This window comes from Thalassophryne amazonica, chromosome 10 (genome assembly GCF_902500255.1).
Source record: "Thalassophryne amazonica chromosome 10, fThaAma1.1, whole genome shotgun sequence".
NCBI lineage: Eukaryota > Metazoa > Chordata > Actinopteri > Batrachoidiformes > Batrachoididae > Thalassophryne > Thalassophryne amazonica.
Window position 1 is genome coordinate 91,562,740 of NC_047112.1, and position 23,305 is coordinate 91,586,044.

Genomic DNA, 23,305 nt, shown 5'->3' on the forward strand with positions numbered 1-23,305 from the left:
TATCAAGAGTCCACCTTATGACATCACAAAGAGAACTCTCTATAAAAAATAAACTTGTGCACACACACTCACACACATGCACACATTCTATAAAACTGTTTTGCAGAAGTATTCATGCAATTTCACATTACTAATATGTGTAGTATGTTTTGTTCTGAACTTATTTTTCAAAGTTGATTAAACAATAAAAAATATTTGAAATGCTTGTGTACTGTACTGTGTTAATTTTGATTCTGTGTCAGTTTGTCATTGTGAAACACAATTGTTCTACAGCAGTGGTAACCGAAGACATTTCAGAGAGGAGAAAGAGGGTGCAGGATTTCTTTACAGTCACTGACTCCAGCAGGTGATTTCACTGATTAACATCAATTTGAGCAGATGGGATGAGTTCATCAATGAAATCACCTACTGGAGTCAATGGCTGTAAAGAAAACCTGCACCCTCTTGGTCCTTTCTGGAATGTCTTCAGACACTACTGTTCTAAAGAGTTTGACACCAGTTGCCCTTACTGACACAACTTCACATGCACATGTACAATGGAGCACAAGTAGCCTTGAACTAAGAACCTTTGGTTTGGGAAGCAAACTCACTATCTGCTTATAATACTTTGTTGCTCTGTTTCATATCTTTAATGCCTAGTAATACGGATGTTGGAATTCCTATGCAGGGACTGAAGGACATTAATGCCAGTGTTCATCCCCAGATATCGTAGCATGACATGAACAAGAGTCTGTCACAGCTTACTTCCTCAGTTAGGGCTCATACCCATTTAAATATGAGCAGACAGAGACAATGCAGATGAAGTGTCTTGTCCAAGGATACAAACATGACTGGGAAAAGTCACAGAACAATATTTCTCCATGATGAAGCACAAATTCACTATAAATAGCAGTCTAATGGTGATCTACTCTCAGAACTGACCAAACTGTAGCATTTTGAGTAATTTTCTCCCATTCTCTCTACTCCTATTGCATCACTGTAACACTAAAGCAAACTTGACACCAGCATGAATTTGATCCCCACACTGGCACACAATTTGTTGTGCCAATGCCTGCCATTAGATGGTATGCTTGAAAAGCCACCTTGACACTTTCTGCGAAGGTTTCCAGGTGTCCAAGTGGTTTCCATAGTAGAGAAGCTTGAATCTTCGACTGGACTGGGTTGCTTGACGTGAGGATGTTTTGCTTCAAATCGCAGAAGCTTCCTCAGCTAAAATTCTTGCTCTGGTAGTCTGACTTCTGTCTTGACTCTTGTAGAGAAGAATAACATAAGCTACAAGAGCTGGAGTAGGAAACCCAGCGTGTCTCAAACCCAGCCTTAATCGGGGAGGGGGTCTGAGACACGCTTTGTCTCAATACAGTGGGGTACTCAGGTCCAAGTCAGATTTGTTCTTGGTAATGAGTCATTCACGTCATCAGGAGCGTTGTCAGGAGACGCATCAGGAGAGGAGTCAGTCCCATCGTTAGGAGAGGCAGCTGCCCTGTCATTAGGAGGATGCTAACTAGAGCACAATAGGTGCTAATTACAGCAATTGTGTAGTCACTAGCCAATAGCAGTCTGCCTCTCGGTAGGAGGGGTCTGGTTAGGTTTAATACTCCAGCTTTTGTAACTTCTGTTATTCTTCTCTACAAGAGTCAAGACAGAAGTCAGACTACCAAAGCAAGAATTTTAGCTGAGGAAGCCTCTGTGATTTGAAGCAAAACGTCCTCGCGTCAAGCAACCCACTCCAGTTGAAGATTCAAGCTTCTCTACCTTGACACTTGTGTGAATTTGATCCCTGCACTGGCACGTAATCTTGCATGCCAATGAGTAAACTCATTGTAAACTCTGCATAAACCATGCAAGGCCCTGCGCGCACTGACACGCAGCGAGACGTCATGTTTGTGAATAGGTTGCGCAATGTTCACAAGTTCATGCAAGTGGCATAAATTTTTATAAAATTTATCTGTGCGCACTGGTACACAGCCTTGCACAGTTTACACACAGTTTATGATGGGTTTACTCATTGGCACAATGAATTGCGTGCCAGTGTGGGGTTCAAATTTGTGCAAGTGTCAAGGTGGCTTAACACCACTACAGTGTTGGCGTCTCGACAGGCCCGTGACGTATTAGTTTTATTTCTGTCTGCTCTTTCACTTTTTAGCAGCACTGAACAGAGTTGTGATCTCTTTCTTATGTTTGGTGGTAGCATTACTAAGGGCACCATTACTTTGTTGTGCGCTTTCCAAATGCCCCCCGTCGAATCCTAGACTGTCACACTGGGGTGAAAAGAAGAAGCAGTATTGAGGAACTCTGTGGAACTCACATTTTTGGAAGCCAGAAACTCCATGCCTTTGGCCACCTGGTAGGTGAAGCTGAGCAAGTCAATGGTGGTGAGGCCTTCATTCATGTCACCTGACAGCAGCATGTCCATCTCATTTCCTGATTTACACAAACAGAATACATCATGTGCATGGATGTGTGACTGTCACATGTTGGAAATGTAATCCTTCCTGCTCAAACCTGTTTTTATTTTTTCTAATGGCAGGGAGAAACTAGGCAACAGTATATTTGTGCTACAATTATCCTCTCCATGTAATTACAGGGCTGCACCAACCCTAAATACTGACAAGGGTGTACCCCTAACCAACACTGACTCAAACACAACACTAAAACCAAGCAGGCGCTGACCAATAACTCTTAGCAGAGAGTGAATTAGGACAGAAGGACAACAGGACATGAACGGCTGTGTGTGCTCACCACTCGAGTCTTTCTGTGAGGGCGGGTGGTCGTAGATCGACCTCTGAATATCTGAATACTTGGAGGAAGTGCTCATCTCCAGCATTGGCACGTACTGAGTGTTGTCAGCCTGCTTCATATCCATGTAGTCTCCTTTGTTCTCAAAGGATAGGATCACATAGCTGTGCCAAGACAAGAGAGGAACAGTGGTGATAAAGCAAGCACAGCTGGTGCTGTTCCACCCTGTGGGAGCATCTATGCTGATGATGCTTTATTTTATTTTTGTTCTCCCACAGTATTCATGCAGCCTTAAATCATATTTGGCCGGAGACAATTATAGCCAGGATTAAATCATCTTATGATCAGTTTGAGGTGTGGCCACTGTGAGTCATCCACTGGCTCAGGATAATCCTTTCACTGTGCGTGTCTGGGTGAACAGAATTAACAGATACCTCCTTAAGAATGAAATTACTCTGAAAGCTGAGACCACTTGAGATTGTGATTTGATTTGGTAAAGATGCTAGACAATCTGCACCACCAATATCCACACAAGAGATAAAAGTTACCGATTATGGTTTCAGAGTGAGGGTGAATGTGCATGTGTGTCAGTGACTGTATTATTTTGGGACAGCTAAGGGAAATGATTTCAAATGAGCCTTTTTGCATAAATATGTCTTTTGTTTTTGTCATAAATTTCCCCAACCTAAGATTGATCTGATCTGTGAAGAAACACATTTCAACTTCATTTATTTAAAACAGTCATACTGTTCAAACTTGGAGTGAAGCATCTTTTACAGTGTACCTGTCTTTATTCCTAAACTTTTCCAAAGTCTAAAACCTGTAAAATGCAACAACAGAATGAATATCTATCTGTCTATCTATCTATGTAGATACATTTCTGAGTTAATGCAATAACTCAAAAACTACACATGCGATTGCTTGAAAGTCTCCAAATTATGAGGAAAACGGATTAACTGGTTTTAATCATTGCTACCTTTGAGGTACCAGAACAATAAAAAAGCAGGTTTTGCTTAAGTAATATACAGGGCAAGATATGCCATTTGCTGGATGGGTGTGGGCTTGTTGCAAGGAATAATCTTGTCATCATGTGCATGATGGATCAGAAGTAGGTGTGGTTGTAGTTGCATATCACTTGAAATGAGCGTGTTTGCCAGTTTCTTTACAAAGCTTTTGTTGTTGGCCACTAAGGCACTGCTGTTTGCAATAAAATATGGTTGAAATTTCTTTTTGAACATCTTCAAATTCCTACAATTGTCTGGTTGTGCATGTAGAAACTGTGCAATGAACCAACTTTGGCTGCTTTAACCCTGCTTTGATGTATCCCATTGATCCTATCTAATTCCCCCTCCCCAGAGGTAGGAGATGCAGGGCAAACAGGGGCTACTTTCTGTTTAAAACCCCTTTCACACTGGGCCTGCTTCAGGTTGCATATGCTGCATATATAATAATGCAGGAATGTCTGTGTCAGTTGCGCACAGTGTGGTGGAGGGGAGCTTGAAGAGGTGAGAGCGCCTAGGAGCTCAGCTGCGGCCAGACTGTAAAATGAGCAGGTGTGTGCTCTGATTTCTCTTATAATTTCGATTTCCTCATGTGATGCGCTGCAGGTCTGCACTCTGATTTCTCTTAAAAGTTAATCATCCTTCCTGTGACCGCGGAGCTGCAGCCAGACTGCAATGAGCATTTTTTTTCTTTTAATTGTTCACATGTGCTCTTGGAGCGGTGCAGTTTTACTGCATTCTGTACACGGTATAAAAAGTTCGACAACAGTCTTGCGTGATTTATAGCTCGGCAGCAATGGAGCACAGCAGTATAAACTGGCGTTTGGGTAACGTTATATGAGTATTGTATGGGTGTGGCATCTACTGTAGTCATGTTAAGTACCGCTAAGTTGCCTCAACTTGCGAGAAAACTACTTCCTGTCTGCGTTCTGTGCTCGACACAGAAAAAATTAAACATGTTTAATTTTTGGCATCTGTTTCGCGTCGCCATTTGCATCTCTCACGGTATTGTGGCATTGGGCTGCATCAAGTTGGCATCGTCATGACGCCGCATGACACAACTCGAAGCAGGCCCGGTGTGAAATGAGCTTAAAAACCTGAAAATGGGCAGTTTTTGAGATGCATCATTCCAAATAAAATGTGACTGCATGCTCAGAAACATAGAGAGTGTATTGCACCTCCTGCTGCTTTCATCTGCAGGGTTAATTCCAAAGATGTCAATGTCCTTATTTTTTTCTGGCTGCAGGCTGAGGAAGTTCTCCCTGTTCTTGTGCAGGTAGTTGACGAGGTCTCCGTAGAAGCAGTACTCGGTGATAATGTAGATCGGGCCTGGGAACAACACAGCCGATTGGCGTCAGTCTGCAGGCTAAGCTTATCATAGGCTCATAAAATCTAAAAGCATGGTCAAGAGGCCGAGCTGCTACTTTCCATTAAAAAGCCCATTAAAATACCACACCCACCACCAGCTAAGATAGGGATGTCGGTCTTTTTGTTTGTTTGTTTTTGGTTGGTGTGGCTGTATTTCTTTCAAACTTCCAAATGCATCTTCTTTTTTTTTTAGACGTGTCATGATACTGAAAATAATGCAAATGGAGAGGCAACAGCTGCAAAAAAGCAATTAAATAATCATTATGCAGCATGTGTTTGTCCAGGAGGGAGCATGCATACTTGCATATTAATCACCTGATTTCGTGCATGCCCCCAGGAGGTTAACAATGTTGAGATGTGGCCCAAGATGAGTCATGATCTTCAGTTCAGACATCAGGGCTTGTTTCTCGCTGGAGCGTGCTGTGGCTGAAAGCATCGCAAAAATGAGCATCTGTCAATCTATCATCAATAAATCCATAAAACATCTGAGCATCAGCACTATCAATTATATCGACTGTAGTTTCCAGTCACATATTGTATTTTATAAGAATTAAAGAAAAACATTCTGTAACAACTGGAAATGAGTATTCACTAGCCTATACCTCCCAAATCTCCCAAACTAGTAGAAAAATGATGGCGTATAGTCCAGAAAATAAGGTAGTCACTATAAATGTAAAATTCTTTTTTTAAATCTTCTTTTCTGAGTATTAAAAAGTGATGACAGAAGGACTCGTGTTTTACTTAGCAAAAATTTTAAAAAGTGCTGCACTGAAATCTTTATATAAATAAAAGTACAAAAATATTAGCATCAAAAGGTACTTGAAGTAACAAAGTAAAAATCTTCAATGTGCAGAATGGCACATTTCTAACTAGTATATATTACTGCATTATAATAAATGATGCATTAATGTGTTTATCCCTTTAATGTTGCTGTGAATGCAGATCTAATTATTACTTTAATTATTTACTTATTTATTCTTTTTTAATTTAACCTTTATTTAACCAGGTTAGTCCCATTGAAATCAAGATCTCTTTTGCAAGGTAGAGGTGGACGGATCGATCCTAATATCGATAATATCGATACCAGCGCTGGTATTGATACTGAACGATCCCCGTGTAAAAAAATCGATACTCAAGCTTTTTTCTCTCCCACATGCACTGACTGCTGTGCACGCAGATTCATCAGAGTCTACTCTCTGTCTGTAAGAGCAGTGCAGCTCTGTGTCACACAACACAGAGCAGCGCACCCTTGTATTGTGGTTTGTCAGCCCTCTACCTCAGGAAATTTTGTTTTAAGTTGTGTTGAGTGATATTTTTTAAACAAAAATGTTGATTGTGATAATAAAGTATTTTGTTGTCACGTACAATGTTTGGCAAAATTTTATCCTAGGTCTTTTGTATCCTTTGGATCTATGAAGCTTAAATATGAAAAAGTATTGGTATCGGTATCAATATCGGTGATACTGGGCCTGTATTTACTTGGTATCGGATCAATACCAAAATTCCCGGTATCGCCCACCTGTATTGCAAGGGAGACCTGGACAATTCTAAAGTTTCCAATTCACCTAACCTTTAATTTAATTACTTTTTAAATTGCTGTTTAATTACTTTAATTGCCGTTGCTGCTTGTGAATGTCTCCCGGTGGACCTATAAAGCCTTGTTGATTTGATAAAATAATTGAGTATATTTTGCATTAGACTAAAAGTGCAGGTTTTCCCTCTAAGATGAAATGGAGTAGAAGTAAAGTAGCAGAAAAAAGAAAATACTCAAGTAAAGTACAAGGTCGTCAGATTTGTGCTAAAGTAGAGTCCTTCGGTAGATGTACTTAGTCTCCATCACTGGTATGTAAACACATTTCCAGTGACTGGAAACAGTTGATTACACAAATTGTAGTCTGTTAAACTTACGTTTCAGCATTTTCAACTGCGCCTTCATAACCGGCTGAGAGCGACTCAGTCCATAGGTGGTGCCCTCTACTACCTTCCCAAAGGCCCCAGAGCCGAGGATACGACCTGACAGGAAAAACATGAGATCAATCATCACAGAGGCTCTTTGGTTTGGCATCTGTGACTCCCTCAGTGGCTGAACATTCTCTTGATGAGTGAGCTGAACCAAACTGCAGCCAACAAACCCTACAGCTGGAATAAGATTATCTTATCACAGCCTCACTTCAAAGACAGATGGAGACATCAGTGATGGATAAAGCAGAACATCTCAGCAGGAAGCTGCAGAGCCCCCGACACATAACATAACGACTTCAGCTTACCAAGCACAGTCTGTCACGGGGGAACTCCCATCTGGAATCATAGGGCAGCTGCATGGGATCCACATAGATGTACTCATGGCCGTCTGGACTCACAGACTCTATCACCCTCCATCGAATCTCATATCGAGGTTTCTGCAACACAGAGGGCATGACAGCTGATTAAAGCCAACTCTGCAAAATCTTTGGATGCTGTAGATTGTCATATAAGGCTTCTGAGCATGTTCTGTTTTTATACTGAAACAGATAGATCCTTCTGCTGTGCTCTGGCTAGAAACAGAAAGTGATGTATTGTTAGACCGATAAAATCTTAAAGAAATGTATCTTTGCAGTGACCAAAGAGATCCAACTGGTTTGTGTCAAAGATTCATTCATCAGACTCAGGTATTCATGCCGTGTTTCCACCGGTCCACCAAATCAGACAAACCATTCAGACCATATCAAACTGCCAACACACTACATGTGCACTACATTACTCATAATGACCCCTGGACTGAAGTCAGCCAAACTAACCAAAACAAGAGTCATCCTTCAGGCTGTTCTCGTGATGCGGTTGTAGGTTAATGTATGAAAGGTAATGCTCAATCATTGGAATATAACCCACATAATCATCAGGTTGTGATCACATGCACGTCCCCTTCCTGCACCCAACAAAGGTGCTCTTGTAACACCCCCCCCCCCAACACACACACTCTCCCACAACACCACCCCCCCAAATTAGGAATTTTCCTCTTATTCTTAAGGTGCCTTGACACTTGCACACATTTTGTTTCCGCAATCCCACACAATTCGTCGCGACAGTGTTCCCAGCTGGATGCCGCACTTTGTGCCGCTGGATGCTGTTATATATATAACATAATTGTTTTGTAGCGTTTGGCTGATGAAAACCTCTAATTGCTTCTGGAATCACAGAGGACCATTCCAGCTACAGCTTTTCTCTCTCTCTCTCTCTCTCTTTCTCTCTCTCGTGCGCTTCATGAGGTGGAGAACGCATTTGGTCTAAAAGGTAATTATATTTGTAATATTTATATTCTAATGACTTGGGAAAACAGCTGCATGTTCATTCCTTCTTATGAGCATCTGTAAAATTATGTTTATGATTGATTTAACATCTCATCATAATCGTTCAGATGAGCTGCGCTGTGATGCGGTGCGCTGACGCAATGACTTGCACTGGCACTCAGTGTTTTTTAATTGTTTGCACAATGTTCACATGAAGTTCACATAATTAATGCATGACAGAGATTTTGAATATTTTAAAATTTTCTTCGCGCACTTGCATAAAGCCGCGCACAATTTACAATGGTTTACGGGTTTACTCTGTGGCATGGCAGATTGCGTACCAGTGCGTGGATCAAATTCTTGCAAATGTCAAGGCACCTTTACTCAACAAACTTCAGCTTGCCTGTGTGTGAGTACTTTGCTCTACATTTAATGTTAAACACCATTTCATTTCTGCAAATGAGGATGAATGAGTGATTGAATGGAAGATTGTGAAACAGGATAAAGATGGCAGGTGGACTGATTGCAGCAGTACCTGTTTCCAGATGACAACCAACACAATGAGTGAGATGATGACAATAACCAGGAGCACCAGCACTGCAGCAGCTACAGTCAGCTCTGGATGAGGGCCTATTCAGGAGAACACCCATTAGACAGTGAGCACCACCACATGGACTGACAATTAGCGTTAAATGGTACATACGATGCCTGCAAAGTATATGACCCCTTGGTATTTTGCACATTTTAATTTGTTTATGCCATTCCAATACAAAAGGTAAATCAGGCTTTTCAATATAAAATTTCTAAAATTATCTTCCTTGAACTCAATGCAAATGTCTACAACTTGATAGAAATTAATTAAAAATATAAAAGCCAAGATAATGGGTTGCATATGTAATGGGCCCCTTTGGTATAATACCTGTAAATAATCAATTTCATTGTCAGTATTCTTCAGACAAGTCAGGGGATGGATACATGAACATTTCCAAGTCACTGACTATGTCTTATTAGACTTTATTTCCATCTGCATTTGATACAGATGGAAAAGCGCTATATAAATGCAGTCCATTTAAGAGTGAGGAAAGACACCAAGAAACCCAGACAACCCACAAGATGTTATAGGCTTCTGTGGCTGTGATGGAGAAATTGTGCATAGTGCATGTTTTACATTTTGTATCACCAGTTATACAGCTTCATGGGGGAAGTGTTATAGAGGAAGATTTTTTGTAAAAAAGAAGACCTGAAAGTTTAGCTACAATTTGCTGGAAGGTACATCTGAGATCCAAGCCTAGATTTGATGTTTTGGTGAAAGAAAATCCTCCTCTATACTACTTCATCATGAAGCGGTATACACTGTATACACTGTGTTTGTGTTTGAAATGCCATAAACAAATTAAAATGTGTGAAATTCCAGTGGGCTGAATACTTTTGCAAGACACTCTATGAAATGTACTGCACTGTGCAAAGTTTTAGGCTTGTTTGAATTTTATTTGGAAATATAAAACCTGCAATTTTTTTTTCTTCCAATACTATATACAAAATCCCTTTTCTTAAAAATGTATTCAAAGCAACTAACCAGTTACAAACCTCATTCTAAAAAATAAAAAATATAACTCTTTGCTAGATGTACACACACAAAGATGGCTGCCGATGATAATTCACCCTAATTATATTATAAATTTCAGGACACTGCCAAAAACAATTATGTGTTTTTAAAGCTGAAAATAAGTCACACATTCTACTTGTTTATGTTAATATGTATGCCTATTAAAACATTTAACAACTTTTCTTTTTAAAGAAATAATGATTCCATTCTTGTATTGATTGTCAGACTTTTGCACAGTACATTTAGGAGCAATGGTATGTGCTGAAACTTTCAGATGATCAGTGTTTTGTAGGTAATTAATCTCAACATTAGCAGTTTCAGAGTAGTTTGCATTCTAAATAACTAATGCACCAATTAAATTACTTGTCCCAAGTGAAAAGATGACCCTTAAAATGTGAAAACAGAGCCTTAGATGTAGTTTTCAAGAATTCTCTTTTAAGGACATATAAATGGTTTAAGCCCAGTTGACCTACTCCCATTTCACCTACTCAGAAATTGCCATTTTGTAGCACAATTCCCAGTTGGCCTACTCTCCAATTGGTCTATTCCCATTTCGTTTCTACTTGCTATATTTTACTTATTCCCATTGTACTCCCTTATCTGGTTCGCTATGGTTTTATGTAATTTATGTCAGCTTCCTGTGTTTGTGAGAAATTTCTAATACTTGTAATATTATAAATGATTTCTTTTGTTAGATTCCCCTAACCATATTTTGGCAATTATTCCTGACTTGTCTTTTATATTTATATAACATGGGATATTTCTTGAGTTGTATTTTATATTTATATAATATGGGAATGGACATAATACTGTATACGTAGCAGACAAATGGGAATAGTATTCCAGTGTGAAAGTAGATGAAATGGGGGTAGGCCAAATGGGATGTTACCACATAAACAGAGGTTTGTTACAACTTGGAGGTTTGTATCTCTGATTCCCCCTAGTTTTTGTCTGTATTTTTCTTCTTCTTCCTTATCTTCTTCCTCTTCTCTTCTTCTTCTTCTTCTTCTCTTCGTATTATTATTATTATTTATTATTATTATTATTATTATTATAGAATTATTTCATTCCATTAAAAATGTCAAGTTTTACAATCCAACAAACATATGATTTAAAACGGAGGTAGTTATTGAAACTGTCAGAATGGCCAGATTATCCTCTACAAAAAGATAATGTGGAAGAGATATGAGGGTGGACTCCCAAACCAGAGAATGTTCAGAACTAATCTGGAAGGACCAAATGGTCTGAGCCTGTGCTTTCTATACAGTAAATGTTAGAACAAGGCTGGACAATACAGCACACCAACTGACAGCTGCCACGACACCAGCCAACACAGGCTATTTAAAGGACTGTCGTACTGAGAGGGTCATCAAAAAGTAGGCTGACAGGAAATAAAGGGAAAGGAAACCATAAATGTGTGAGATCTTACCACTGGACACCAGTTTGACCTCTCTACTGACAGCAGCCATGTCATTCCTGGCCAAGCACCGCACGGCCAGTGTGCTCTCCAGATGGCCAAACATAACCTGGCTCTCCAGGTTGCCGTCCTCATTGTTATATGACTCCACTGTGATCTCCGTGGAGTTGGCAGGGAGGTGCACCCACTGAGACGAGTCATTTGTACAGCTGCGTGGAAACAACAGTGGAGATGCATTATCACGTGCTGTTTAATTGTGACATGAAACATGAGATTTGTGATTATAGAGTTTGTTTATTTTGGCTGAGGAGAAGAAGACAGCTGAGAACTTACTGTTTGATGTTTTTGCAGATGAACCATTCTACCTCGGGGGTAGGCTGCCCTGAAGCAATGCATACCACAGATTGTCCTGTTGCTGAGCCGTGGTGAAGGTCCATCAGGTCCACAATGACTGCAGGCACTGTGGTGGAGTCAGAGAGACTGGGTAAGCAGGGTCACATTACAACCGTGTACCACAGTGTCGTTGTGTTGCACAGAGTGGCTCAGTGAGCATCTGGCTCAGCAAGCAGAAGTCCAGATATGAACTTCCATGACATATATTACAGCTGTCTAAATGACCCATCTTTTGTTTAGAGCAGGGGAACTTCCACACACACATAGAACTTTAGGAATTTGAAGATGTTTGACATGAAAGACAGATGAGATGTAATTGTAAATGCTTGTTAAAACAGATTTTGAACAATATAAGACCTGTAAACACCGACTTTAATTTCGACATCCATGAATGTCGACATTGTTTCAACTGACATTTGGAACTTTCTTTCTAAAATTTCATATATCTCAGTTTGCATGTGATTGGATTCCTGACACAATTCCAGTAACTGATATGTGAGATCCATGTGGCATTTCTGTTACTGGTTGGTGTAGTTATCTTTAGGACAATCAGCATTAACCCTCTGGGGTCTGGGGGCATTTTTGGGACAGTTCACTCGCCTGGCATAAATGTTTTATTATTGCTGTTAAAAGCTCGCCCTGCATCCCACAATCAAGTGGTATGTCTCTTTTTTTCAGGGAAACCTGTACTTTCAGAATATATATGCTATAGTGGTGTTTTATAAGTGTAATAAAGGTTTACAATCAGAAATAAGAAAGGAAAAAATAAAGCAGTAAATAATTTTCACATACATTTATTCAAAACACACAGAAAACTATAATAAACAACTATTTTGACACTTTATAAAGGTAGTTTGGGCTCTTGTACAAAAGAATGTAGAAAATAAAGGTTCTAACAATAAACACAAATGCACATTTTGAACAATATATACAAAATGGTCTAAGCGTTTTGTCTTTCTTTATGCCACATCTCAAAGCAATTTCTGTCTGCTATTACACAAAGGGCCACATCACAAAATTTTTACTTCCATGGAGTTGACTCCCTCTTGGAATGTTTTCCTGCACTGTAAACAAACTATGTTCAAAGTTTGAGGTCCTGTTAACACCCCTCCCCCCCTTCATTCATATGCGCAACGCTGCGCTTTTATGCATGGAGCCAGCAGCCAGAGTGCTATTCAAACAGCATTCACATGCCAAAGAGTAACACATCGCTGCTCCTAACAATCTTTGGCCTACCGTGTGAGACTGCTCTGCCCTATGATTAGATATTGGAAAACCATGTGATGGTGAACCAATTCCGATTGGACACTCACATTGCGCACATCATCACACAGTTTCTATTAGGACTACAAGCATGAAGGACGCTGAACCGAAAGTCTGAGGAGTGTACTTTTCAGCAAAAAAGTACGTTTCTATCTAATGTCATTAAAATGGTGTCTCATTTAATAAAACTTGCACGGCCCAGCGGGTTAAAGTGAATGAACTGCATAAGTCAGAACTTTTTCATATGAAGCAGACGGTCAAAGCCCTTTTTCATTCATGCCTCACATAAACCCCATTCACACACACACATGCATACAAGTTGGGGTATGGCTGTGCAAGGTGCTCAACTGCACACCAGGAATAACATTGGTATTAAGGACCTCACCAAAGGAACTACACTCTCCCTTTCACAGATATGCATCCAGTCAGCTCATCATCTATAACTATGAAAAACCTGTGTATGACCATCACAGTTGCCCACAAATGTCATCAATCACATCAGCCAAATGCAATGGAAACATGCAGCAGCAAAGAAGTAAAACAACAACGAAGAGGGGGAAAAAAAATGGCAGTTTGCAGCATGCACACATCATATGTAGTAAAGCTTAATAAAAGGTTTGGAGCATTTGTGTCTCTGACCTTTGACCTGCAGGCTAAAGGTGTCACTCTGACTCTGGTTTCCATTTACCACTTGGATGGTATAGTTCCCATTGTCGTCCTCCTTGGCTCGGATCAGGGTAAGAACACTCTGATAACTACACAAAACAACACAAGTGATATTCTCACAGTCAGTCACAGTGACACAGAATTCTTTAATGGGATTGTTACCGTCGGCTTCTCAGTACCTCTGCTGCCATTAATGTAATACAGAGGTGTGATCCAGGTCTCACCTGGTCTCGCTGATCTGCCGGAGGCTGGTGGTGATCTCTGCTGTCACATCACTGAGCGGGAGGCCGTCTTTCAGCCACATCACATGAGCGCTGGGGAAGGAGTCAATGTCAGCTTGAAATTCCCTGACTTCATCCAGCTCCGCTGTTTCATGGGAACGGAATTGTGGCCGGAGGGACACAAATTCCTTCTCTGTTAGAAACAAATCCCATAATCAGTAATCAGGTGATATATGAGATCCTATGACATGTTGTCTATACAGTGAAAGCCTTTGTGTTTTAACATGTTTTATACCGTAAACTGTAATGAAGAGCTCTTTTGTCTGGCTTTCATTGCTCATGATATCGGTAATGGAGCAAGTGTAGACACCACTGTCTTTGGCTGAGGCCTGGGGGATCGTCAAGGTGTACAGAAGCTCCTGATCACGTTTGTTTTCATGCACCGTCTTGACAGCACGATTACTCTGTCAAGCAAAACAAGACATACAGGTTCAACCATGCTGCTAGAAACCCGACTGGAAAGTTCTGTCATGAGTACTTCACCCTCACCAGTTTTCCGGGGTATTTCCAGTGGTCCTCCAGGATCTCAGATCCCCGAGCGACACACCTGACTGTGATGGTATCTCCCACAAGCAGAGCAGTCCGCTGAGCCGTCAGTTCAACCTGCAGCTCAGAGCCACCTGAAAGGGATAATAAAAAAGCTCTGTCAGCAAAAAGACAAGACGGAGTTGGCAGGAAAGATCTGAAGAAAGAAACTCTGAAACTCAATCTGAAACTGAATCTGAAACTCATGCATAGTGACAAGGCTGCTGTGCGCTCACCTGTCCAGCCATGGACAATGTATTCCTCGCTGTAGTGTTCCTCGCCATTAACGAGGGCTTTGCAAATATATGTCCCAGCAGTGAAAACCCCCAAGGCACCCCTCTTGCTGTCGTAGACGCTCGGCACAGGCTGCTGGGTGTCAGCATTAACCAGGGTCACATTGGCACTGGGATCTGACACACGACACTGAATCTCCATCTCCTCGTGATTGGACAGAACATGGTTACCAAATGGCACCAGGGATGGTACAAAGGGAACATCTGGATCTATTTGGAATGAATAAATTTCACACTTCAGATTTTTTTGTCCAAAACATTTAAATATGTGAAGAATTTGTTTGGTAGCATTCGGATTGTGTCCTTTAAGCTGAAGCGTTTGAAGTGGTTGAAAAAGGGAGTGGGAATAGATGGGTTTTTAACCCCCCCCCACACACACACACACACACACACACACACACAAACACTCCTTTTGGACTAGATGATTTTAATTTTGGTTAAAGGAGTAGGCGTTAATACATTTTGCTTCTGCCTATACCCTTTCAGGCACACAGATGCATTGTAATCCATTTTCTTTCTTCGTTTTTGTTCTTGTTTTGGACTGTGTACGCTGAATAAATTCATTCATTCATTCATTCATTCATTCATTTATTAAAATCCTATATATATGAGCATCAATTCTGGAGTCCCAAACAGATCTGCATTTAGAACTATAAAATTTATTATATACATAAAGGTGGCAATTTTGGGTTCTTTTGTATATTTTTGGGTTATCATTTGTTTGTTTACCCATGATGTCTGTCCTGTAGTTTAGATGTTATATTATCCTTTTGTCTTTGCCACCTGTATGTGTGTGGGTGTGTCTCCCTGATGTGTTGTGTGCACCTGTCTCCCACCTGTCTCAAATCCCATGTACATCAAATCAAATCAAATCAATTTTATTTATAAAGCGCCAAATCACAACAAACAGTTGCCCCAAGGCGTTTTATATTGTAAGGCAAAGCCATACAATAATTTCGGAAAAACCCCAACGGTCAAAACGACCCCCTGTGAGCAAGCACTTTGCGACAGTGGGAAGGAAAAACTCCCTTTTAACAGGAAGAAACCTCCAGCAGAACCAGGCTCAGGGAGGGGCAGTCTTCTGCTGGGACTGGTTGGGACTGAGGGAGAGAACCAGGAAAAAGACATGCAGTGGAGGGGAGCAGAGATCAATCACTAATGATTATATATTTATAAGTGGGTTTGGATTGTGTCAGTCCGCAGTACCGGCTTTGTGTGTGCACAGTTTTATTCTTTGTTTCATGTTTTTATTCTATTGCTATTCAGGTTTTGGTTTTCATCATAGTTGTGTTCTGATTGTGATTCATGTTTTATCTCTGTGATGTTTCTTTCTTAGTTTTTTGTATGGGTTTGTGTTTCCGCACTGCCAAGGTTGTCATTTATGTCCATAATTTTTCTTCTCCTATTCTGTGGGTTTGGTCAGTTATTGTTATTGATTTTTTTTACTCACTCCTTGTTTGTATTATTTTTCTGTCACCAGTCTGTTTAGTTATTCTTCTCCTTCCATTCATTCACATGCCTCCTTTAGTTCTTTTGTTTGTTTTTTATGTCTGCCAAGGACGTAATAAAATCATCAACATTTATTTATTTGTCTGTCTGTTAGCAGGATTACATCAAAAATACTGCACAGATTTTGACAAAATTTTTACCACAGATAGATATTAGGCCATGGAAAGCTCCATTAAATTTTGGAGGTGATTTGGATTCTGGATCAAGTTTCACTTTATATAGGCTTTGAAAAGATTATTGTTAGCAGGATTAAGTCAAAACTACTGCACGGATTTTGACTTAATTTTTACCACAGATACATATTAGGGCATGGAAGAATCCATTAAATTTGCGAGGTGATCCGGATCCAGATTCTGGATCAAGGTTTCAGTTTGTATAGGCTTTGAAAGATTACATCAAAACAACTTCACAGCTTCTCACCAAATTTGTACCACAGATAGATATTGGGGCATGGAAGACTCCACTCAGTTTTGGTAGTGATCTGTTTCTGGATCCGGATTCTGGCTCAGGATTTCACTTTATATAGGCTTTGAAGGATTACGTCAAAACTACTTCATGGATTCTCACCAAATTTGCACGACTGATCGATATTAGGGCATGGAAGACTCCACTGAATTTGGGAGGTGATCCAGATCCGGATTGGCAGGCGTCAGAAATCTCTGATTGCTCTTGTTTTTGTTGTTGTTGTTTTTTGTTGATCTGAAAAATGATCCGATCTGTGTCTTAAAATCCATATCCCCTCCCATTATTTGTATTGTTCTAATCTTCATTTACAAATGTTATTCTAATGTTATATATATATATATATATATATATATATATATATATATATATATATATATATATATATATATATATATATATATATATATATATATATATATAATTTTCCTCCCTGTGGTATTGAAAATGGAATTGAAAATTGAAATGCATTGAGTATTTTTCTGGATTTTGGTATTGGGTTTGAAATTCTAGCATTTTTTAGCTAAAGTAAATATAAATAAAACAATGCAATGTCCAACAATAACCAAAGTTAGAAAGGTTCGCAGTCTGTACCTGGCACATAGACATAGATGCTGCTTTCCTCCGTGTCCTCTGTGGAGTTGCTGCTGTAGAAGCATGTGTAGAAGCCAGTGTGCATCACTGTGGCGGTGTCCACGGTGATGGTGGTGACAAACAGCCCGCTGTTGTCCTGCTGGCTCTGCTCAGGGATGTAGTGTGGCGTCTCCCACATTAGCTCCACCTCTCCTCGGCAGGTCAGGGTGAAAGGAGTGTGGAGGTTCACCACCATCTCCTCTCTGTCGGGCAGCAGCACTGGGGCTGATGACGGTGGGAAAAACGGGGTGCTGGGACCTAAACCGAATGCAGAAGTTACAACAGAGGACTCAGTCACATAAGAGAGATGTGTGTTTGATATATTATTAATTATCTTACTTGTAACTTTGAGGATGAAGGAGAAGTGGGCGGAGTGAGAGCCGCTGAGGACTGTGATGGTATAATTTCCATTATCTTTCTCCATGGGCTGCCGTAATGTCAGAATACTTTGATACCTGTAATCAAAAGTTTTAAAGTTTCAGAGCACAATCATCTTGTAGTGTTGGTCACTAACAAATCACAGTCTCACCTGTTCCCTGTGATGTGACTGCTTTTGGTGTGGATGTAGTAACTGTTTGATATGTCTTTGCCATTTTTCTGCCACGTTATTTTCGGGGCTGGGTAGGCGTCTATGAGGATGGTGAACTCTGTCGCCTCCAAAAGGCTGACGAGCTCCAGAGGCAGAATCCCACTGTGGTCCAGAGTCACAAAGGAATTCTCATCTGAAGTGGGATGAAAAAATAAGAATGTGATCACAGGTGAGAAGAGATTCAGGTATTGGGCAGATTAAAAAAAATAGCAAGCGGTTAAGCGTCTCCCGTCGGCTTTGTGAAACACCTGCGAGGATTTTTATAAATTGTCCATCATCCTAAAACCAATTTTGACCTAGACAAAAATGTGTGCTGGCCATCCCAGGGTGGCAGCTGTAGATTAGGATTACATAGGGGTCAACATTTAAAAATGCTCCAATTATATTGAGAAGTATACCACTTTATTTGTCTGATCATAACGATTCCAAAAAGATGTCGTTTGAACTGTCTCTGACTGAATGTTATGGAGTTATGGGGTAAAAACAGTAAAAGTGGTGACAGGTCAATTTCACTTTCTCCCAGAGGAGAATTCTCTAAGACTCCAAAGGTGTTAGTATTTAGTATTTAGTTAACCTCTCATACATTCCCGTATCGTCAATGCCATTGAAGTCAATACGAGGTCTGTCCAAAAAGTATCGGACCTTTTTATTTTTTTCAAAAACTATATGGATTTGAATCACGTGTGATTGCATCAGCCAAGCTTGAACTTTCGTGCGCATGCGTGAGTTTTTTCACGCCTGTCGGTTGCGTCATTCGCCTGTGAGCAGGCTTTGTGTGAGCAGTGGTCCACCCCTCTCGTCGGATTTTTATTGTGAAGAAATGTCTGAACAATTTGGAGCTTTGTTGCATCAATTTTTTTCCAGAAACTGTGAGAGACCTCCAGGTGGACACCTTTTCGGAAAATTCTGTTGGCTTTCAGAGACGATTTTATGGGGATTACACAGATTAAGGAGTGCTCCAGCCGATTTAAAGACCGCCCACAGCTGCTGAGAGCGTGTCATGCTCCAAGCGCCGATCGACAGGCTGAATCAACCAGGTCATTTCCAACGTGAAGGCTTTGTTGATCCGGGACGTCGTCTGACTTCCACAAAAAAAGGAAAAAGGCCAGGACATGTTCTGGCATGTCCAGGCTCATCCACAATTTCTCGGTTAGTCACACGACTGAAAACCCACCGACAGCCGTCTGAAAGCCACCAGAACATGTCCTGTGAGGCTTCATCACGGCATTGCTTTGCGCCATGCGGCTCCACCGCGACGAGCGGAATTCCTCTGCACGTCTGTCTCAACGTGCCGAAAAAGTGCTGATGTCCACGTTTTCCATAATTCCTGTGCTAGTCAGAGGACGTCCCAGATAAAACACAGCGTCCAGTTTGGAAATGAACGGCACTGTTCCACTGTTTTCATGGAAAGAGGAGTGGAGGAATTCCGCGTGTCGCGGCGGTGCTGCATGGCGCAAAGCAACGCCGCAATGAAGCCTCACAGGACATGTTCTGGCATGTCCAGGCTCATCCACAATTTCTCGGTTAGTCACATGACTGAAAACCCACCGACAGCCATCTGAAAGCCATCTCAAAGCCGTCCTGTGAGACCAACACGGAGGTGGTTTTGTCCCGTGCCATGAACGGCATGGTGGCGCATCTGTCCGCTTTTCTTTCCATGAAAAAAAACTCCTTTAACAGTGGAATGTGCCGAAAAAGTGCTGATGTCCACGCCTTTTTCCTTTTTTTGTGGAAGTCAGATGACGTCCCGGATCAACAAAGCCTTCACGTTGGAAATGATCTGGTTGATTCAGCCTGTCGATCGGCGCTTGGAGCGCTGCGTGCTCTCAGCAGCTGTGGGCAGTCTTTAAACTGGCTGGAGCACTCCTTAATCTGTGTAATCCCCATAAAATCGTCCCTGAAAGCCAACAGAATTTTCCGAAAAGGTGTCCACCTGGAGGTCTCTCACAGTTTCTGGAAAAAATTGATGCAGCAAAGCTCCAAATCGTTCAGACAATTATTCGCAATAAAAATCCGATGAGAGAGATGGACCACTGCTCAAACAAAGCCTGCTCACAGGCAAATGATGCAACTGACAGGCGTGAAAAAACTCACGCATGCGCACGAAGGTTCAAGGTTGGCTGATGCAATCACACGTGATTCAAACCCATATGGTTTTTGCAAAAAAGGTCCAATACTTTTTGGACAGACCTCGTAAATCATTTTGCCCTTAGAAGCTGAGCATCCGTTCACTTCAATGGGAGTGCAAGGATTTGCCTTGAAACTTTACGATCATTGGATAAATGCCACGATTTTGTCCTGCCCCTGGACACTCAGCATTTCTGCGGGTGAATGGACTTGTGGGCGGGCTTGGACACTGAGCTTTGGATGATGATTGGCGGATCAGTCAAAAGGCTGAATCCCATTGATTGTCAGCTAATGTGAGATATATACCATCACTTAATCATTGGGAGCTAAGTCCCATCGCGGATTTTGCAAGTGGAAGTCGAAAAACAAACTACAAACCCATTTCTTGGTATTTTGCTTGGTGAAATTACTTGACCCATATGTTGTTCATTTCTTACACAGTAAATAAAACACAGTTATAGTATTTCCTTGTTTCAGTTTATCATAATTGTAGTGTGTTGGAGTAGCGGAAGTTAGCATGTTTGCTGATAAACCTACCAGCTAATGTCGTTCTTTCTCGCATGTTATGTGGTTACATTCATTACTGTTACTGTTCTTTCCTGTCTTTATACAATCTTCTGAGTTACCGTTGTAACCTGACTTATTCGTCTTGCCACACCATGAGTGTGAGTGTTAGCACAGCTAATGACCGTCCATCAGCATGCGTACAATGTAAGTCTGTTTAGCAATAAAGGGTGTTGTCTTAGGGTTGTGTGATGTGTGGGGGCATGGACACAACCATTAAATTGAGATCATCTTCCAGTGGTGGATTACTGCCATAACAACCCACTCACCTGCTACAATAATTTCAACGATTCTTTGTTGGATGTTAATGTTGTTTTGCCCAACATTCAGAAGAGTTGAAGGGCAACACCTTAAATACACCTGTGTATTTAATTAGAGGTGAAAGTCATGCAGACAAAGAAGAAGAGCACACTTACCAACCACTGTGACGGCTACGCTGCTGGCTCGGACGTCTCCGCTGATCATGTGGATGATGGAGCATTCATATGTGCCGCTGTCTAGAGAGGTGGCTTGTGGGATGCTGAGGGTGTAAATAACCCGGTCGGGAAATATCTGCTTCTTCTGAACTGCACCCACAGCCTGTAGGAACACAAGAACAGTCCGGCTTTAACAAACACCACTCAGTTTACTCGCCGGCACACGAGAAAATTTTCTATTTTACAGATACAGGCTAACGAAACTTGCTAAAAGACACTATAAACACTTGCGTTTCCTCTGGAGAATAAAACCAACTACAGATGAATCCTGTTAAGTCGCGTTTCGGCTTAACTCGCAATTGATTTGTGGACCCTGAAAATTTAGGCTATTGTATAAAAATCAACATTTTCCATCAATTTGACAGTTTTTGGGAGGGGCGGACGTGGGACGTGTATAAATTCTCCAATCTGAACTGAATCAGATCATTCTTTCCTTGTCATAGCGTCCACGTTGTCTTCAGCAAGTTCCAGTGGCAGTTTTTGATACGGGCCATGTGGGCCGTCACCCTGGGCGGAATTTATGGAGGGGTGGCACATGGGGATAAGTACTTAAAAAAATAAATAAATAAATATATATATATATATATATATATATATATTGTTTCAAGCTGAAAACATCCTAATTTAAGGCTTAATTCACCCAGGACGTCGTGAGAGAACAGAGAAGCTTCAGAAGAGGCCGGCATGAGGACTTTATGCAGACATTCCACTGTTTAAGGACATTTTGTAATGAAAGACGTGCGCGCAAATTCGCCGAGTCATTTCCGTGACGATTCGGCGAATCTGTGTGCGCTGCGACAGGAAAAACACCTCCGTGTTGAAAACCATTTGTAAAATTCAGGTGGCTTTTTATGGCTTTCAACAAGTGAGTAACTGAGAAATTGTTTAACAGCTCGCGACCCCCCGCGGGTCCGGCCCGACATGCGACTCTGCCCGCACGTTCTTTCATTACAAAAGGTCCGTTAACAATGGACTGTCCGAATAAATTCCTCATGCCGTCTTCTTCTTAAAGTTTTCTGTTCTCTGACGACTTCCTGGGTCAACAGAGCCTGAAATGTGGAAGTTTCAACTTGAAAGACGCTGCCGCCTCAAAGTGCAGATCGCCGTCAGGCGCCGTGGGCCATCCTTAAAGCGACACTTACACACCAAAATCTCTCATCAGCCGTTAAAATTGTTACCGAAAACCAGCTGAATTTATCGAATGGTGTCCACTCAGTTGTGCCTTACAGCTTTTGAAAAAATTTTTATCAAACAAAGCAGCAGTCTCTGAGCCATTCCTAAACAATGAAAAAACGACCAGAGGGTGGGCCACTCCTCACTCAAAGACTGCCCACAGGCGAATGACGTAACCGACAGGCATGAAAAAACTCTTGCATGCCCACGAGGGTTCAAGCATGTCTGATGTAATCACACGTGATTCAAATCCATATGGTTTTTGAGAAAAATAATAAGGTCGGATACTTTTCTAATAGACCGCGTATATATATATATATATATATTCAGCTTTGTCTGAACTCTGGAACAAATACAAACAACATGGGAAGGTTCTTAAAGGCAAACATACTGGTAGACCAAGGAAGACATCAAAGCATCAAGACAGAAAACTTAAAGCAATATGTCTCAAAAATCGAAAATGCACAACAAAACAAATGAGGAACGAATGGGAGGAAACTGGAGTCAATGTCTGTAACCGAACTGTAAGAAACCGTATAAAGGAAATGGGATTTACATACAGAAAAGCTAAACGAAAGTCATCATTAACACCTAAACAGAAAAAAACAAGGTTACAATGGGCTAAGGAAAAGCAGTCGTGGACTGTGGATAACTGGATGAAAGTCATATTCAGTGATGAATCTCGAATCTGCATTGGGCAAGGTGATGATGCTGGAACTTTTGTTTGGTGCTGTTCCAATGAGATTTATAAAAATGACTGCCTGAAGAGAACATGTAAATTTCCACAGTCATTGATGATATGGGGCTGCATGTCAGGTAAAGGCACTGGGGAGATGGCTGTCATTACATCATCAATAAATGCACAAGTTTACATTGATATTTTGGACACTTTTCTTATCCCATCAATTGAAAGGATGTTTGGGGATGATGAAATCATTTTTCAAGATGATAATGCAT

At 41.0% G+C, this 23,305-nt stretch overlaps 1 protein-coding gene across 1 annotated transcript in view; it reads right to left on the reverse strand.

Annotated features, from left to right (window-relative positions):
- The window catches only part of pdgfra (platelet-derived growth factor receptor, alpha polypeptide), a 48,301-nt gene that overhangs the window by 17,380 nt on the left and 7,616 nt on the right, over nt 1-23,305 (reverse strand). Inside the window, exons 6-24 of the mRNA XM_034180505.1 lie at nt 21,116-21,278; nt 17,949-18,141; nt 17,759-17,874; nt 17,381-17,677; nt 14,759-15,025; nt 14,487-14,617; nt 14,233-14,401; nt 13,941-14,130; nt 13,690-13,805; nt 11,728-11,854; nt 11,407-11,603; nt 8,907-9,001; nt 7,373-7,504; nt 7,238; nt 7,014-7,118; nt 5,421-5,531; nt 4,916-5,066; nt 2,740-2,900; nt 2,306-2,421 (exon numbers count right to left, since the gene is read on the reverse strand). Coding sequence (XP_034036396.1) covers nt 2,306-2,421; nt 2,740-2,900; nt 4,916-5,066; nt 5,421-5,531; nt 7,014-7,118; nt 7,238; nt 7,373-7,504; nt 8,907-9,001; nt 11,407-11,603; nt 11,728-11,854; nt 13,690-13,805; nt 13,941-14,130; nt 14,233-14,401; nt 14,487-14,617; nt 14,759-15,025; nt 17,381-17,677; nt 17,759-17,874; nt 17,949-18,141; nt 21,116-21,278 — 2,838 coding nt within the window. The remainder of the gene's footprint in view (nt 1-2,305; nt 2,422-2,739; nt 2,901-4,915; nt 5,067-5,420; nt 5,532-7,013; nt 7,119-7,237; nt 7,239-7,372; nt 7,505-8,906; nt 9,002-11,406; nt 11,604-11,727; nt 11,855-13,689; nt 13,806-13,940; nt 14,131-14,232; nt 14,402-14,486; nt 14,618-14,758; nt 15,026-17,380; nt 17,678-17,758; nt 17,875-17,948; nt 18,142-21,115; nt 21,279-23,305) is intronic.